At 35.8% G+C, this 17,536-nt stretch overlaps 1 protein-coding gene across 1 annotated transcript in view; it reads right to left on the bottom strand.

Moving 5' to 3' along the window:
• LOC124381467 (phospholipid-transporting ATPase ABCA1) overlaps window positions 1-17,059 on the bottom strand; it is a 175,305-nt gene extending 158,246 nt beyond the window's left edge. The window contains 2 exon segments of the mRNA XM_046843110.1: window positions 1,449-1,566; window positions 16,821-17,059. Coding sequence (XP_046699066.1) covers window positions 1,449-1,514 — 66 coding nt within the window. The 5' untranslated portion in view covers window positions 1,515-1,566; window positions 16,821-17,059.
• Between the last annotated feature and the right edge of the window lie 477 nt (window positions 17,060-17,536).

Here is a 17,536-nt window from a genome sequence, read left to right on the forward strand (position 1 = left end):
AAGCTGTCCTTTCTCTCTTCATTCTCTTCCCTCCGTCTCCCTCACACAGCTTCTGAGAAGCACATTAAGAACACAAACAACCCGACTCCCCGTAGAGCCTGCGCTCAGAACGGGTTTACATGATCAACGGATCTCCTGAGTGCACACTGAGTCCTTCTGTTCTTCTTTGTCAGAAAAGACACTGACAGAGGGAATAAAAAGCCCAACACACCAGAACCATCATCTTCCAGCACTTTCTACAAGACAATAGCTTGTTTTGTTTTTTTCCTTATTGTCTGGAGTTGAATAAACAACATTCAGGATAGTATATTCCCCTGAAGGTGGTGAAAAATGCACTAGGAGGTTGCTGGGAGTATCACACTTGGGACTATTCTCCAAAAAAAAAAAAAATACACAACACAAGTAACACAAGCGAAGGGTAAGAGTAGGGTTTAACGTTTAAACACAGGGACATTCAGTGTTATTTATTTTTGCTCCAAATTGGCTCACCTGCCTTTTCCCACTCACCAGCCAGTTTCCCACCTATGTGCTTCCTCTGGGACGATCTTTTCAAGCCGCTCCCTATGCTGCCTTACGGAGTAGAATTACACACTCAGTGAAAAGCCTCTATCTACTCTCTAGAGCATACATCATCTTACAGATGCTCATGATCGGCTTGTGTCACTATGATTGACAGGAGTGAGAAAGAACATCAACCCTCACCACCCAGAGTGCACTGTCATTATCCTGAAACAGAATTTGATATATTTGTGGAGTGAAAAATGTGGTTGTGCATTTGGTTGAGGTTCCTTCAAAATTATTATCTATTATTCTACTTTTCTAGCTCAATTCATGTATAACTCCATTACTTCACTGTACACAGAACAATGTATGGTTGTGTATGTGACCAATACATATTGCATTTTAATTTCATTTGTTGATGGTTAGAATATGCATAAATGTCTATAAATAAAATGAGAAAAGTGTACACACAATAAGTGTGAGTTTATGAATTGGGTGTAAGTGAATCACTGTGTGTGCGTGGTTTTGTGTAAGCATGTTTTTGGAGTGTGTATTTGGAGTGAGTATGAAAGCATTTGTGTGTGTGTGTTTGTTTTTGTTAGCCTGTGGGATTGGGAGTGTGGGTATGTGTGATTGGATTTATGTGTCAAAGTGTTAGCTTATGAAAATTTGTGGAATGTCATTGAATGCATTTGTGTGTATTTGCTTGTGTGAAGGTGACACCATTCCTCACTCTCAGGAGACAGGTGAAATCTGCCGTCTTCTTCTTCTCTCTCTCTTTCTCTCTCTCTCTCTCTCTCTCTCTCTCTCTCTCTCACACCTACAGCTGTTCCAGGCCAGGAAATGCCACCTGACACTCAAAAACAACACCTCACTCTACACCAGTTGGGAGCTGTGATGCCACGTGTGTGTGTGTGTGTGTGTGTGTGTGTGTGTGAGTTGTGTACCTTCTGCCTCTTGCGCAAAGTGAAGTTCTTCCAGAGCAGAAGCTTGAGCTGCACCAGGAGACCCATTATTTAGATTGCCGTTGCGTTACGATGGAAATTCAGACTCGTTTTTTGTCCCCTACAGAAGGACAGAAGGACAGATGTACTGTATAAGGAAGACAGGTTTAAACTCATATGTAATGTTGTTAACTGACATCAATACAAAAAAATGTATTTATATATATATATATATATATATATATATATATATATATATATATATATATATATATATATATATATATATATATATATATGATTTCCTATCTTATCAATAAGGCCAAATATACAGTATATTGATCCTAGGTCATTCCTAGGATCGAGTTTCTCCACAATGTCGAGTTTCTCCACAATCTTACTATTGATTGAACAAATACATAGTATAATGACAGTTAAACCACTGATCTGTGCACTGAGGGATTTGCTCGAAACACTAATCTGTATCCTGGTGATTTGTGCGCTGTTTATTCTCCCTGTGAAACAATTTGGATTGGATCGTTCCACTATCAGACCCTTGAGTCATTTACTTCATGCCACATTACAGGCATACTAATGACAATGTAGAGATAATCGCTTTCCTTCCTTCTCTAACACACACACACACGCAGTTGTGACAGAGACAGTAAGCAAGATAGGGTGTATGCACCCCCTGACTGGTGCAGGGGTCAATAGTTCTTGCCACAAGGCAAAACCGCTCACTAATGGCATTTATTTATTTATGTATTATTTTATTTTATGTGCTCTATGCACTGTATGTTTTATTATTATTTACACATCCAGCTTTGCAAGCCTGCCTCGCTCAGCCAGGTGAAACCTCGGTCAGATGTGCAAGCTTTCTGCAGCACACCGAGTACTGAACATTCTGGACCTAGTTGTGCATGAGGGCATGAGCTACACTTTGTACCTCCCGAATAATCTACAGAGCAAAAAAAACAAAAAAAGTTTTGTAGCAGTACAAACGTGAAATTTGTTCATTGACTTTTGCAACTGTAATTAAATGAGGTTGTGTGTATAATGTGTCATATTTAGAGTGGATCCAAAAGGATTCATGCATCAATAATGCATTAATATTGTAATGTTTATGCAAAGAAAAAATGTAGGAATACCAGTGCACAATACAGAATATGCAGATCGTATGCAAGTGATTCAAGCCTCAGACTTTTCTTCCATCCAAATTCACTAGCATTCAGAACAGAGGTGTCAAATCTCAGGGTTGGGCAAAAGATTTTTTAATATATATATATTGCTTTAGGAAGGGCATCCAGCGTAAAACATGTGCCAAATCAAACATGCGGATGATCCGCTGTGGCGACCCCTAAAGGGAGAAGCCGAAAGACAGAAAGAAAAAATACTTTTACAAGGGAGCATGAAATTTCTTTGCAAACCTTCCATCAATTGGCCTATTTGATCTGTTCCTTTACCATTACACTGACTCAGTTGAAGCAAAACAGCTTTCCTCTGACAGAGTCACGCAATAAATCTGACATATGCAACCAGGTAACAGTTCAAATGTTCAACTACATTTTCCTGTGAACTCCCAGATTAAGATTTTAAGTAACCAACAGTTTAATGTTTTAACAGTTCTGTGAATATTTCATAATTGTATCCTTATTTAGTTACTTAGTGTTTGGTAACAAAGGGCTACTTTACATCAGCAACACTGACTCAATGCTAAACAACTAACTATTTAATAGCAACTCGTTTAGAACTAATAAATCATTTGATTGTTAATCATAAATATAATATATTATGTGTCAGGCAGTCATTCATGCAATGGTATGCAAAATCATGATCCTTCTAAACAGCTACTTCAATTAGGAAACAATATTATTTATTTAATCATTGGACATCGGACACCTATTTAAAAGCTGTCAGGCTGCATGTTTCCTCCTCACCACCTTCTTCCATATGGATGAATTTTCTGTTCTGATCTCAACAAGTCTGTGCAAGTTACTGAGTAGGCACCAATCAGAGGCCACGTTTTTATAACGTCATCATGTAGACTTGTTATAAAGTGTTTTACAGTATTTTAAAATTACAAAAATACAAAACACGTTTTTGATACAAAAATATGAAGCCTTTATCATCAATCCTATCAAATACAAATGACAAAATCCTATTTTATTTTTAAAAGAAGCATATTTGAAATACTTGTTTGACTAAAAGACAGGAGGTGGAGCTGGAGGTAGCAGAGCTGAAGATGTTGAGGTTTTCGTTGGAAGTGATGCGGATAGACAGGATTAGAAAAGAGTTTATTATTATTATTATTAGAGGGACAGCGCATGTAGGACGTTTTGGAGACAAAGTGAAAGAGGCCAGATTTAGATGGTTTGGAAATGTGCAGAGGAGGGACATGGGGTATATCAGTAGAAGAATGCTGAGGATGGAGCCACCAGGAAGAAGGAAAAGAGAATGTGGTGAGGGAAGACATGCAGGTAGTTGTTTTGAAGAGACAGATGTAGAGAACAGGGGGGTATGATCTGCTGCTGCGACCCCCTAACGGTAAAAGTCGGAAGAAAAAGAGGATTTGAAATGCATGTATTATAAATATTGCCCATATCTGTCAACTGTTTTCCACGATCGTTTCCACTCCTGTTTGGTTAGAATAAAAACCTACACCCACACCAGCCCTTTGTGGAAAAGATAAGACACCCCTGATCTAGAACATTACTATTTAAACCAAGTGCTTACATTTAAGCCTAAAAAACAAAACCTAAATTGGGAGAGAATCTGGAGTCCACAGAATTGTCATATAACTCAAGGACAAGTGCAGTGTGGAGCTTTTAACATCAAATCTGAATTGGGAGAGCATGGCAAAAAAACAGGTAAAGCTCAATTGATGTACAAAGAGACGCTACAAATGTCAGAAACAAATGCGATAACAGTTTAGCAACAAAACAAAAATAATCAGAGAATCATTGAGTGTATTATTTTACTTAATTATTTTGTGTAATTATTTTACCTTAGTGTGTGTGTGTGTGTGTGTGTGTGTTTGTGTGTGTGTGTGTAATTGGGTGTTCAATCAGTGACAGGAAGTGTCAGAGTGGGGAAAATGTGTGTGTGTTTGTTCTGGAAATGTGATTTTGTGTTAGATATATTTTTGGCTGCAGTGGTTGCTGGGATTTAGAGTTCTCAGGATGTCTAAAATCTAATGGAATTCAATTGTGTGGTAATTTGTTTTTGTTTTTTTTCTGTCAGATGTACTTCAATCAGACATGACTAAAAGCGAAAGAGAATTAAAAATACATTTTATTATGATCATACATAACTGAGCAAATGGAAAGCTGTCAAATGAGCTTCTAATTGTGTTATGAGTGCCGTATATTTGTATATATTGCCTATTAAAATGAATATGACATGAAATTAAGTACCATTATAATTCCCTTTATACAGCATAAAATCTGGATAGCCCACTGGATGTTTTTTGTTTCTTACACCATTCGTTGTAAAGACGAGCAATTTCTGAAACATATTTTTATAATAAATATCATATCTAATAAATATACCAAATCGGCTCAACAAACACCAACCATCACATTAATCACATTCCTCTGTTGCTCGATGCAAAACTTTTACTGAATGTTTTAACCTGCATTTGCATGATAATATGCACTTTGGTACTGCCATAATGATTGGCTGATTGGATAATTGCATGGTTGTGCAGGATTTCCTATTAAGTGACTGTGGAGTAGTTTGTAAATCTCTATGTACACCATTCAATATTTCTATCTTTTTTTTTTCCTGAAATTGTTTTGGATAAATGAATGAATAAGTGAATATATAATGAGAACTGAAGGAACTTCCTTTTCCTGTTAAACATGGTTCACGGTTAAGCCTGACCTCTAAGAACTAAAAAAGTCTTAGCTGATGTTTATCTAAGGATGCATTCACATTAATCAAGATAGAGCTGAAAACACTTGCATCCCTCTACAACACCTGTGTAAAAACATAAGAAGCTTTATTCTCTGTGCTGTGGGTAAGACTATACAGCTGTTTGTTCGAGTTGACTAAACTCGAACAAACAGCTATCTATCACCTGACTAAAACTATGCCAGCGGGAAAATTCAAACACATACACACACACTCCAAATTATCAGCATCTCTGTAATGGAATAAATATAAATGCTTGACAAGGGGTGATGTTGCTACCAAGACAACAGAGATAATATTTCAGAACACAAGTGTCTGTGGCTGTAGTATACTAGGAATCTTGGTATTTACTTGGATGCAACTACAAATACAAGGAAGTTCTGTCTATTTTGTTTTAATTGGTACTTCAAGTATACATCATGCCTTTAGGTCACGTGTACACCTACATCACCTACTCTTTCCTTATCTTTCTCTTTCTTTCTCATTATCTCGAAACACAAGTTCACATGGGTTCAATTTAATTGAATTCCATCTAAGAAGCCTTTCATTCACATCTACCTGAAGCTACAGCTGCTGACATTTTCCCAATGATAATTCGACTGTAAAGTGAATAAGTGAAATGATCTCCACTCTCCATGCTGATCAAAGCTCAGAGACTAAGAAAGCTTTCCAGGAGCCACTCAGACCAACCGAGTCACAATCTTTGCCGTGCTTTAATTTTTCTTTCTTTCGTTTGAGCTTCTCAGAGAATAACATTCCATCACAAGACTCTAACCTTAAATCTGTGGTCTCATGAGTATATTCATAAGTGTTTCATTTTCCACAGAAAGAGAATACTAAAACAAGAAATATCCAGTTATAGCTGCATCTAAGAGAAGTTTAGAGCAACAGTACAATAGATTTTCACATTTAAATATGAACTCATATGTATGGATATGTTTATTTATATATATATATATATATATATATATATATATATATATATATATATATATATATATATATATATATATATATATATATATATATATATATATATATATATATATATATATATATATATATATATTTGTTTTTTTTTTTTTTTAACTACCACGTTCAGGTGATATCTTTGACTTAGAAAAAGAGGAAAAACCGAAAATGTTTCATTAAATTACTCAGCTTGATTTGGTTCATAGACAGGGCATAGACAGATGCTTTTGGCAGTCTTTCCACCATTGTCATGGTCATGGATGACCAACAAAGCATTCACAAGATTATGCAAACAGTGGCTGGCCAAACAGACCAAGGTTTCAGGTTTTGTGGATGCTCCTGAGTGTGTACTTTATCACTACCCAAGAAACCACACCTACTATTCCACTATGAATGGGTCATTGTGGCAAAGCAGGCCAAACACAATATTTTTTTGTTTGTTTATTTTAGCCAATTTCCACCCACAAATTGGATTTCTACTATCATATAACAGCTACTAGACCAGAAACAAAAAGACTAGCATAAGAGATATCTGAAGTTGCCAAACTAATGCTCATGATTCATCAAGTGTATCACACTTAGAGAAAACACCCATGATTGGCTACTGTCACTGTGCTTGACTGAGAGAAGCAATTTTGCTCTGAAACGACTCCCGATGGCTGTGGTGTTGCCCGGATTTGAACTTGTGATCAGAAAATTTGGCCAAACAGTTTTCTATTGTGCCACAGCACACACTGTAAAAGGATTATGCTTGAAACAATTATTATAATAGTAATAATCAGTGATTCTGACTATGATTTTACAACAAACTGACAAGCCACTATATCTTTTCTATGGACACCTATGATCCAGAGCAAGCGGCAAAACAAAAGAAACAAGATTGTTAGTGTGCACAAAGTAGGTTTAACATGTGCAACAAATCCAAAGAACTGGCTCAATCTTTAATCTCTGTGCTGTGGGTAAGACTATACAGCTGTTTGTTCGAGTTGACTAAACTCGAACAAACAGCTATCTATCACCTGACTAAAACTATGCCAGCGGGAAAATTCAAACACATACACACACACTCCAAATTATCAGCATCTCTGTAATGGAATAAATATAAATGCTTGACAAGGGGTGATGTTGCTACCAAGACAACAGAGATAATATTTCAGAACACAAGTGTCTGTGGCTGTAGTATACTAGGAATCTTGGTATTTACTTGGATGCAACTACAAATACAAGGAAGTTCTGTCTATTTTGTTTTAATTGGTACTTCAAGTATACATCATGCCTTTAGGTCACGTGTACACCTACATCACCTACTCTTTCCTTATCTTTCTCTTTCTTTCTCATTATCTCGAAACACAAGTTCACATGGGTTCAATTTAATTGAATTCCATCTAAGAAGCCTTTCATTCACATCTACCTGAAGCTACAGCTGCTGACATTTTCCCAATGATAATTCGACTGTAAAGTGAATAAGTGAAATGATCTCCACTCTCCATGCTGATCAAAGCTCAGAGACTAAGAAAGCTTTCCAGGAGCCACTCAGACCAACCGAGTCACAATCTTTGCCGTGCTTTAATTTTTTTTCTTTCTTTCGTTTGAGCTTCTCAGAGAATAACATTCCATCACAAGACTCTAACCTTAAATCTGTGGTCTCATGAGTATATTCATAAGTGTTTCATTTTCCACAGAAAGAGAATACTAAAACAAGAAATATCCAGTTATAGCTGCATCTAAGAGAAGTTTAGAGCAACAGTACAATAGATTTTCACATTTAAATATGAACTCATATGTATGGATATGTTTATTTATATATATATATATATATATATATATATATATATATATATATATATATATATATATTTGTATATATATATATATATATATATATATATATATATATATATATATATATATATATATATATATATTTGTTTTTTTTTTTTTTTTTTAACTACCACGTTCAGGTGATATCTTTGACTTAGAAAAAAAGAGGAAAAAACCCGAAAATGTTTCATTAAATTACTCAGCTTGATTTGGTTCATAGACAGGGCATAGACAGATGCTTTTGGCAGTCTTTCCACCATTGTCATGGTCATGGATGACCAACAAAGCATTCACAAGATTATGCAAACAGTGGCTGGCCAAACAGACCAAGGTTTCAGGTTTTGTGGATGCTCCTGAGTGTGTACTTTATCACTACCCAAGAAACCACACCTACTATTCCACTATGAATGGGTCATTGTGGCAAAGCAGGCCAAACACAATATTTTTTTGTTTGTTTATTTTAGCCAATTTCCACCCACAAATTGGATTTCTACTATCATATAACAGCTACTAGACCAGAAACAAAAAGACTAGCATAAGAGATATCTGAAGTTGCCAAACTAATGCTCATGATTCATCAAGTGTATCACACTTAGAGAAAACACCCATGATTGGCTACTGTCACTGTGCTTGACTGAGAGAAGCAATTTTGCTCTGAAACGACTCCCGATGGCTGTGGTGTTGCCCGGATTTGAACTTGTGATCAGAAAATTTGGCCAAACAGTTTTCTATTGTGCCACAGCACACACTGTAAAAGGATTATGCTTGAAACAATTATTATAATAGTAATAATCAGTGATTCTGACTATGATTTTACAACAAACTGACAAGCCACTATATCTTTTCTATGGACACCTATGATCCAGAGCAAGCGGCAAAACAAAAGAAACAAGATTGTTAGTGTGCACAAAGTAGGTTTAACATGTGCAACAAATCCAAAGAACTGGCTCAATCTTTAATCTTGCATCAGTACAGTACATACCTGCAATTTGCAATTTTCCCACATTACTGTTTCTTTAACTAGAGGAAAAAAAACTATTATTCATAGCTTCTTTTAATCTTGTAATGTAGTTGTTGAGGTTGCATTAAATGCCTATAGAGACATATAGAAAAATTATGTTTGGCAGGAAGTAGTAGAGATCTTTTTTCTCGTAGCTGTAGATTGACTAAAAAACAGATGTTCACACTGAAAAGTGTGCTATTTATGTTTAACTACTTAGCAGCTAAGAGTTCTTTTTAAGCTGACAGTGCACAACCACAAGAGACAATAGAAGTGCTTGGTACAGCCCCCACAACAGACTTGTCACTTGCTAGAAAATAGGGTAATTTTTTTTTTCCAGTTCGCATTATTTATGTGTGCTGTCTGTTACTGGATCCATTAAAAACCATGTTCATGTTGACTTTATGTCCTCTACTAGTTACTAGCCATCTTGACAGTCTGAAACATAAGAAAATGTACAAGCATAACCCGGGTTTTTTTTTATAGTTCTTGGATTGAAAGAAACCTGGGTGAACAGCATGACATAGAGAAGGACTTTTTTTTTGCGAGGATACACATGTAAGGTTCATGATCTTTGTTATCAGTACTCTGCCAGCAAAAGATTCAAAGATAATGGATTTAAAAACTTAGATCAAGGACAAAAATGTCCTAAGAGAAAATGAGAAGGAAAGAAAGAGATATAGAGGATAAAGGAAATGCAGTAGTGTAACAAAGTTGTCAAAACTTTCTCTCTATATCTTTTATTTTTGACATTTTATATCTTCAGGGGTCATTTATTAGACCATGATGAGCTACTTCTTCAGCTTCTATCAGAACTGGAAAGGTGTTGGGCTACGTGTGCATATATGTGTGTGTGTGTGTGTGTGTGTGTGTGTGTGTTTGTGTGTGGGTGAGACTCAGCGATCATGTCCTGTTCTTCCACACAGCCTGGTAATTGTCTCCGGTTTCCTTAAATATTTCAGCAGGCATCAGGCAGGACACGCAGCACTGAAACCAGAACATGGCGTGGGAAAATGGCCTACACAGGCGCCAGGCATAAAATATGCAGCGGGTAATTTCCTATTTATAAATCATATTCTGCTTTTGCCAGCTCAAACGGGAGCACGATCTAATTCCACAATTCAATCTGAGCATGAAGGGAAAAAAAAAAGGTTTCACACACAAACACACCCATATGTTATAGGGATTATTTAAAGATGCTACAGAGAAATACAGAGATTAATGTTTGAGGAAAGGCCAAAATGCAAACTGATGCCCAAAATATCTATTTAGCAGCTTAAGAAACGGGTGTCAGAAGATTTTTTTATATGCTGTCTAATGAAATTATTATGCACATAAAATATCATATTTTTTTGGCCTATACAGTAGAAAGAACAACGAAAATTTTAGGAACATAACAAAACTAGGTGTGTTTAAGCAGCAAATCTCACGAGTATTCAATTTAACACAATTCAAGTAGTGCTGCAGTCTAAGAAATTCTGTAAAGGTTAATAAAACATTGCTTTGTCCTACATGTCCAAGGAACTAAATGTTGACTTTTCGCTTTACAGATAGACCAAATATAGATTAATTTTTGGGGAAGAAAAAAAAAATTAAAGAAAGAGAGACTATCTGTAACAGTAAACATAATCCTCCTCCAACCATTCATCTTTTTGCCATTTAATTGCACGGACAACCAAATGAAGGGGTAATACTATAAAAAAATTTATTAAATTCTATGGTCTTGTGAGACGCCTTCATTTACATACAGGCATTTGAATGGTTAATGCACAAAAGTTTAGAAAACATTCCCGAAAGTAACTTTATCCCAAAATTCAAAACAAAAAATATATATATATTAGGGGTTTTTTTTGGTTGTTTTTTTTTTTTTGTGTTTTTTTCACAATTTATTCATTGGCCAATCCCCAACCTATATGACAAGAGTAGAGACTAGTTGCTCTAAGAATCATAAAGACACAATGTATCTGAAAACCCTGAAAGAAAAGTGCTATCTGTCCTCATCCACCTACATGAACTGACTTACTAAAAGAAAAAAATGATGTATGTTTATGTGCCTAGATTTCATGCCAAGGAAGAGCACTACAGATGCAATATTTTCTTTGAGAAGGTAATGGAGAATTATAGATAAAGTCAGAAGGAGTTGCATTGTGTGTTTGTGGATTTAGAGAAAGTGTATGACAGGGTGGAAAGAGAGGAGTTGTGGTTTTGTATGAGGAAGTCAGGTATGTCAGGGAAGTATGTGAGCGGTTTGCAGGACATGTATGAGGACAGTGTGACAGCAGTGAAGTGTGCAGCAGGAATGACAGACTGGTTTAAGGTGGAGGTTGGACTGCAGCAAGTTTCAGCTCTGAGCCCTTTCCTGTTTGCAGTATTGATAGACAGATTGACAGACGAGGTCAGACAGGAGTCTCCATGGACTACAACCTCTGCTAATTCTAATACAGGGCAAATGAATGACACATGAAAATTCACACCATCTCCATCAGTCACAAAGACACAAAAGTGTTTCTGTTGCCATTGTGAAATACAGGCAATGTTGGCACCTGTTATACAAATCAGATGCAAATCCAGCCGAGAACGCCTTGATCAAGTTCACGCTGTCAGTTTGTTTCTACTAAAAGAGTAATGTAGTACAATCTATGTAGGCCTTATCAATCTGTACTGGTTATGACCTCCAGTGGGTAAATCATTATAGCATTACAGTAACAGTATTATGTGAGTGATATCAGAGTTCACATTTTAATGCCACATTTTAAGACAATATGATAACAGGAGTTTATTTGTTTGCTTACATATAGAAGATGGAAAAGAATGTAAAAAACAAGCTTAGTTCCTGAACTTGGATCTAACATAGTATGAATTGTATAAAGTGACACAATCAAAAAGTATTTTATGTTTAATTAAACCTTTTCCCATAATACAAATTTACATTTTATATTGTGTTGTATTCATCATAATTCAAAGAAATGTTTTAAACATGAACTGCATCAAATACTAACTACAAGTCACTGAAAAAGCGCTCATTGTTATTATTATTATTATTATTATTATTATTATTATTATTATTATTTATTTATTTTTTATTATTATCATTATTATTATTATTATCATTAATGTTATAATAGTATTAATAATAATAATTAATTATTATTATTATTATTATTAATAGAAAAACAAGAAAAATAATCTGTTACAGGAAATCGCAATCCATAATTATTCAATGTTGTTTTAGTTATTACTTTTTTTGACGGAGTGGGTGGAGAAGAATGGCAGGAGTGATTTGTGATAGAAGGGTCTCTGCATAAGACTTATAGGACTGTGGTGAGACTGGCGATGTTGTATGGTTTAAAGACAGTGGCATTGAATAAAAGACGATTGAAGGTGGAGCTGGAGGTAGCAGAGCTGAAGATGTTGAGGTTTTTGTTGGGAGTGACGATGATGGACAGGATTAGACATGATTTTATTAGAGGGACAGCGCATGTAGGACGTTTTGGAGACAAGGTGAGGGAGGCGAGATTGAGATGGTTTGGACATGTGCAGAGGAGGGACATGGGGTATATCGGTAGGAGAATACTGAGGATGGAGCCACCAGGACAAAGGACAATAGGAAGGTCAAGGAGGGGGTTTATGGATGTGGTGAGGGAAGACATGCAGGTAGTTGGGTTGAGGCAGATGTAGAGGACAGGGGGGTATGGAGACGGATGATCCGATGTGGCGACCCCTAATGGGAGAAGCCGAAAAAAGAAGAAGAAGAATTCTAGCTATTACTTTCTATGACTGAGTTCGAAATGGATGAAATATTACACCTTTGTAGACTTCAAAATAATGTCAACATGACCTGTCAGATCTGTTAGCAACAATAAAGCTTGGGAGCCCAGAATATTATTGTACACCTTTATCACAGTATATATTTAAATAGTTTTTCGGGTGCACAACTTTTTTATTAATAATTTAAATGATATTATTATGTCAAGTTTTTTCCCCATTTGACTGTTGTTGAAGAAATAAATAAATAAATAAATAAGCCTAGATTTAAAACTATTCAACTTAATATAAAAAAAAGATTAACACAATTATATTAGGACAACAAACTAAATTAATGGAGCAATAAACCATATAATTGATAAAACAAAATATACATTAAGCGGTGCACGATAATAATTAGATTCGTCACCGTAATTTGGGAAGATATTATACTTAAGGCACATTGTCTGCTTAAATAATAATATAATCTACTACTACAAATAATAATAATATTATGTATAATATGATTAATTCTAGAATCAATAATCCTGTTCATGCATCTATGTTATTCTTTCCTTTCTTTTACATAAAAACCCACTTATTCAAGTGTAAACCTGAGTGTGAACAGCTCACACTATCTTACCTGACACTTTCCCAACAGGTGTCTTTATTCAGTATATTCAGTTCCAGCACCTTTAACAGAAACTGATTTCCAGTTTTGACCCTCAGCATGCAGTTAATTAGCGACACCTCTGGTGTCAGCTCATCATTAGTTTGAACTCAGGGTCCTTGCAAGAGGCAAATCAGTTCTATTAGTGTGAAACTCATAAGCAGAACCAATCAAATGTAAAATGGACCGTTTACGTTAATAACCTACTATTCCAAAACTAAATGGCAGTGGGAGGTCAGCGGTTAAGGTTCTATCCAATCTATCAAATATCAGGGTGATTTGTTGCTGCTCAGATCAACACTTGGATTGGATTCTCTTTTACCTACAAGCTGAATTATTTCAGAAAGGAATAATACACACACAATGCCAGCACATTTATACATATTTTATTCTTAATTTGGCAGTAGATTTTTTTTTTATCTATGAGCAGTTTGTATTAATTTGACGATACATTTTACATTAAAGTGTTGAACTTTGGATCAGAAGTTCGGAAGTTCCAGTCCCAGCACAATCATGCTATCACTTCTGGGCCCCTGAGCAAGGCCCTTACCCCTCAACTTCTCTGGTGTATAAATGAGATAAATGTAAGTCACTCTGGATATGCGCATCTTCAAAATGCTATAAATGCAATAAATGCACTTGAAAACACAATAATAAATACTAATAAAAAAATCAAGGCTTTTCAGTTTACCTCCTGAAAACTTTTCCCCTTACACTGGAGGGGACGAGACCGGACTCATTCATTCATGGACCCAAGACGTTAAAGAAAACACTTAACTGAATCAAAAATGAAATAAACATGTTCTAAAGATTTTCACTTAGAGCCTCTACAATAAAAGTTACTTTGGGATAAATTGTGTATATTCTGTAAGATGTTAAAATGCTATTAAATCAATCAATGACTTCTGACATATCAAAATTGAAAATTTATTAAAGCTGTGGTATAATTAAGCATTGTCACCTTGAGCAAGAACTTAGTTGTATTAAATATCAGATTGGCTGTGATTTGCCTGTAGCACTCTAAGGTGAGTGCTGTAGGTGATCACAGCCGTGCCAATATTCAGTATAATGACAATATTGTGAATTTTTTATTTTTTTTTTATTGAACAGTTCTATAAAGAAGATATAAATATCAATAAAGTGACAGTGCTATTACAGACACTTAAAAATGCCTCTGGAACAGTTCTTTTCTTTTTCTCTTTTTCTCTATCTCTATTTACCTGAAATGAATCAGTGACCATTTTGATGAAGTACCCGTTAAACATTTTGGAAACTCCAAATTTTTTATAAATTTGCAGACACATGCATTTTCCTTTTGTTTATATATCGTATTTTCCGGACTATAAGCCGCTACTTTTTTCCCACGCTTTGAACCCCGCGGCCTAAACAATGAAGCGGCTAATTTATTGATTTTTCCTGGGTTTTTCCCGGTTTCACAAACTTCAAGCCAAAAAACTGAGCCCCATAACATTAGACCAATGAAATTGCAGAACGGGTTCAGGTGAACCAATGGGACTCTTTATATTAAATCAGATGTGCTCCCACTGAATCGGGCTGCACCACATCATAAATATGGATGAGGTTCCTCTGACGTTTGACCTGCCGCTCACTCGGACTGTCTACAGGAAATGCGAATCATTTGTCACACTGAAAACAACCGAGCATGAAAAAACACACTTCACCTGTGTTCTGAGCTGCATGGCATCGGGAGAAAAGCTTCACCCATAGTGATTTTTAAACGCACGACGATGCCAAAAGATAAACTCTCAAGAGAAATTGTTGTGAAAGGAAGGATGAAGACAGTGAACAATGACTTTCTTGGTAGGCTACTGTTTAGATACAAGTCGTGTAACAGACAGTGTGTTTCGTTAAAGCCTGTGTAAAGTTCATTAGTTTCAGTGTAAACATTTTTGTTCAAAATAAAAATCTTTGTCAAATTCAGTGGGTGTGGCTTATATTTGGGTGCGCTTAATAGTCCGGAAATTACGGTACAACAAATTAGGTAAAAGCCAACACACAGTGAATAACTAGCAGGAAGTTCTGTTGACATATAAGTCCAAATTTGACATTGTTGCCTCAGACGGAAAAGCTTATGTAAGACCGAGAACAGGAGAGAAGTTGTTTGCAGACCCTACAGTCAAATATGGAGGTGGAAGCTTAATGGTTTTTGGTTGTTTTTTTGAATAGGGAATGTTGGAGACTGGAATACTAAGCAAGGCCACTATTTTATATACCATTCCTACATCTTTAGCTTGGCATGGGTTATCTAGTTAGCAAACAGTTGGCTGAAGTGTTATCTATTATAAAATGGCCTGAGGTCTAAAAGAAATATTTAATGAAGAAGCTTTGGCAAGTCTTACAAAAGGCATGGCAAAACATTTCAGCTGCATATTTTGGAAAAATCAACTGATGCCAAGAGTGTGTTCTCCATGTGTGGAGTTTGCAATTAAAATAAATTGTAACATCAGTAAATTTAATTTAAATGTAAGTTTGGTCAAAGTAAATGGAAAAGGAACTTGAATTTGTATCTCAAATCCTATTAAACTAGGTGTAACCAACATTTTTAACTGTACTGTGCTGTACTCTACATTTCATGGCGAACACTTACAAGCAGAGTGATTAAAAATGTGGTTAAAGTGATAGGTTATTGTAAAAAATGCTTATATCAAAAGAACTAAAAGGCCAGAACAAAATGCTGTGTAAATGAAATCTCTCAAAAAAGAAAAGTAGCATTAAAGAATAAACATTTACTGTTCAGTATCCGAAGAATATCACAACCAATATGTATAGTTTGATGTATTATTATTGTTATTTTCTTTGCTGTATATGAATAATTGTACTTCACAGATCCATTTAAAAAGGAGCAGTAGTTCTAAAAGGTGTATTCTTACATGTTACTTCACTTAATGTTCTAACACTTTGAGGAAGAGAACAGTGTTTAATTATAAATAATTTTCTACTGCGAACAGATGCTTTTTTCCAAGCTGCTGACATTTAAGTGACGTCTATGACCCATTTTTAATTGCTTTTTTTATGTATAGCAGGGTTTTTAATCAATTTAATGAAGTTGCCGAAGAGTAGAACATATTTTGGTTAGAATTTTCATTATAGAATTTCAGTGCAGAAATTATTTAACCTCTTTAAAATTACCTTTATGTCAATCACGTACAAGCATAAACAATGTGAACTAAGCCCATACAAACAAATAGTACTAACAAATGTATTACACCCTGTGCCGTAGTGTGTGATCGCTCACCTGTTCGGTGACCTGCTGAGATCTTGCGTCTGTCAGCTCCACATCTTCACTGACAGTATCCACATGACAGCACAGGCTCAATATAACACAAGTCTGTATGTTTACTGAGTGCCTTCCTACTCTGTCTTTTTAATACCCTGCCTCTGATTAGGTCTCTTATGCAAACTCTCCTTTCTCCCTTTTTCTCATGGGCTGCAACATGTAAATTAGTCCTGTGGGGATTTCTATAGAGACAGAACAAGGTGTGTGTGTGTGTGTGTGTGTGTGTGTGTGTGTGTGTGTGTGTGTGTGTGTGTGTGTGTGTGTGTGTTGGTGTACATTACACAAACTAGCATGCACCGAGAACACGTGGTTCCTCACCTAACCTCTATGCGCATGTGTGTGTGTGTGTGTGTGTGTGTGTGTGTGTAGGTGTGTGTATGCGTGTGTGCGCATACTAGGTCATCATTTGACTGTTGAGACAGTTATATGCTTTAGCATGAATCAGGCCTAGGAAAGACAAGTTAATAATCAGCTCACTCTCTGCTTGCCAGTTGACGTCTTTTACTGCAGCAATATAAAAGCTTCTGGAAGAGCTGAGTGGGACTGTAAATGAGAGAGAGAGAGAGAGAGAGAGAGAGAGAGAGAGAGAGAGAGCGCAACTCATTAAATTCATTTGATTTGTTTGGCACCTTTGAGAAAAGATGAACCAGGAACACTTTTCAGAACTTGATGAT

Source organism: Silurus meridionalis, chromosome 28 (assembly GCF_014805685.1).
Source record: "Silurus meridionalis isolate SWU-2019-XX chromosome 28, ASM1480568v1, whole genome shotgun sequence".
Lineage (NCBI taxonomy): Eukaryota > Metazoa > Chordata > Actinopteri > Siluriformes > Siluridae > Silurus > Silurus meridionalis.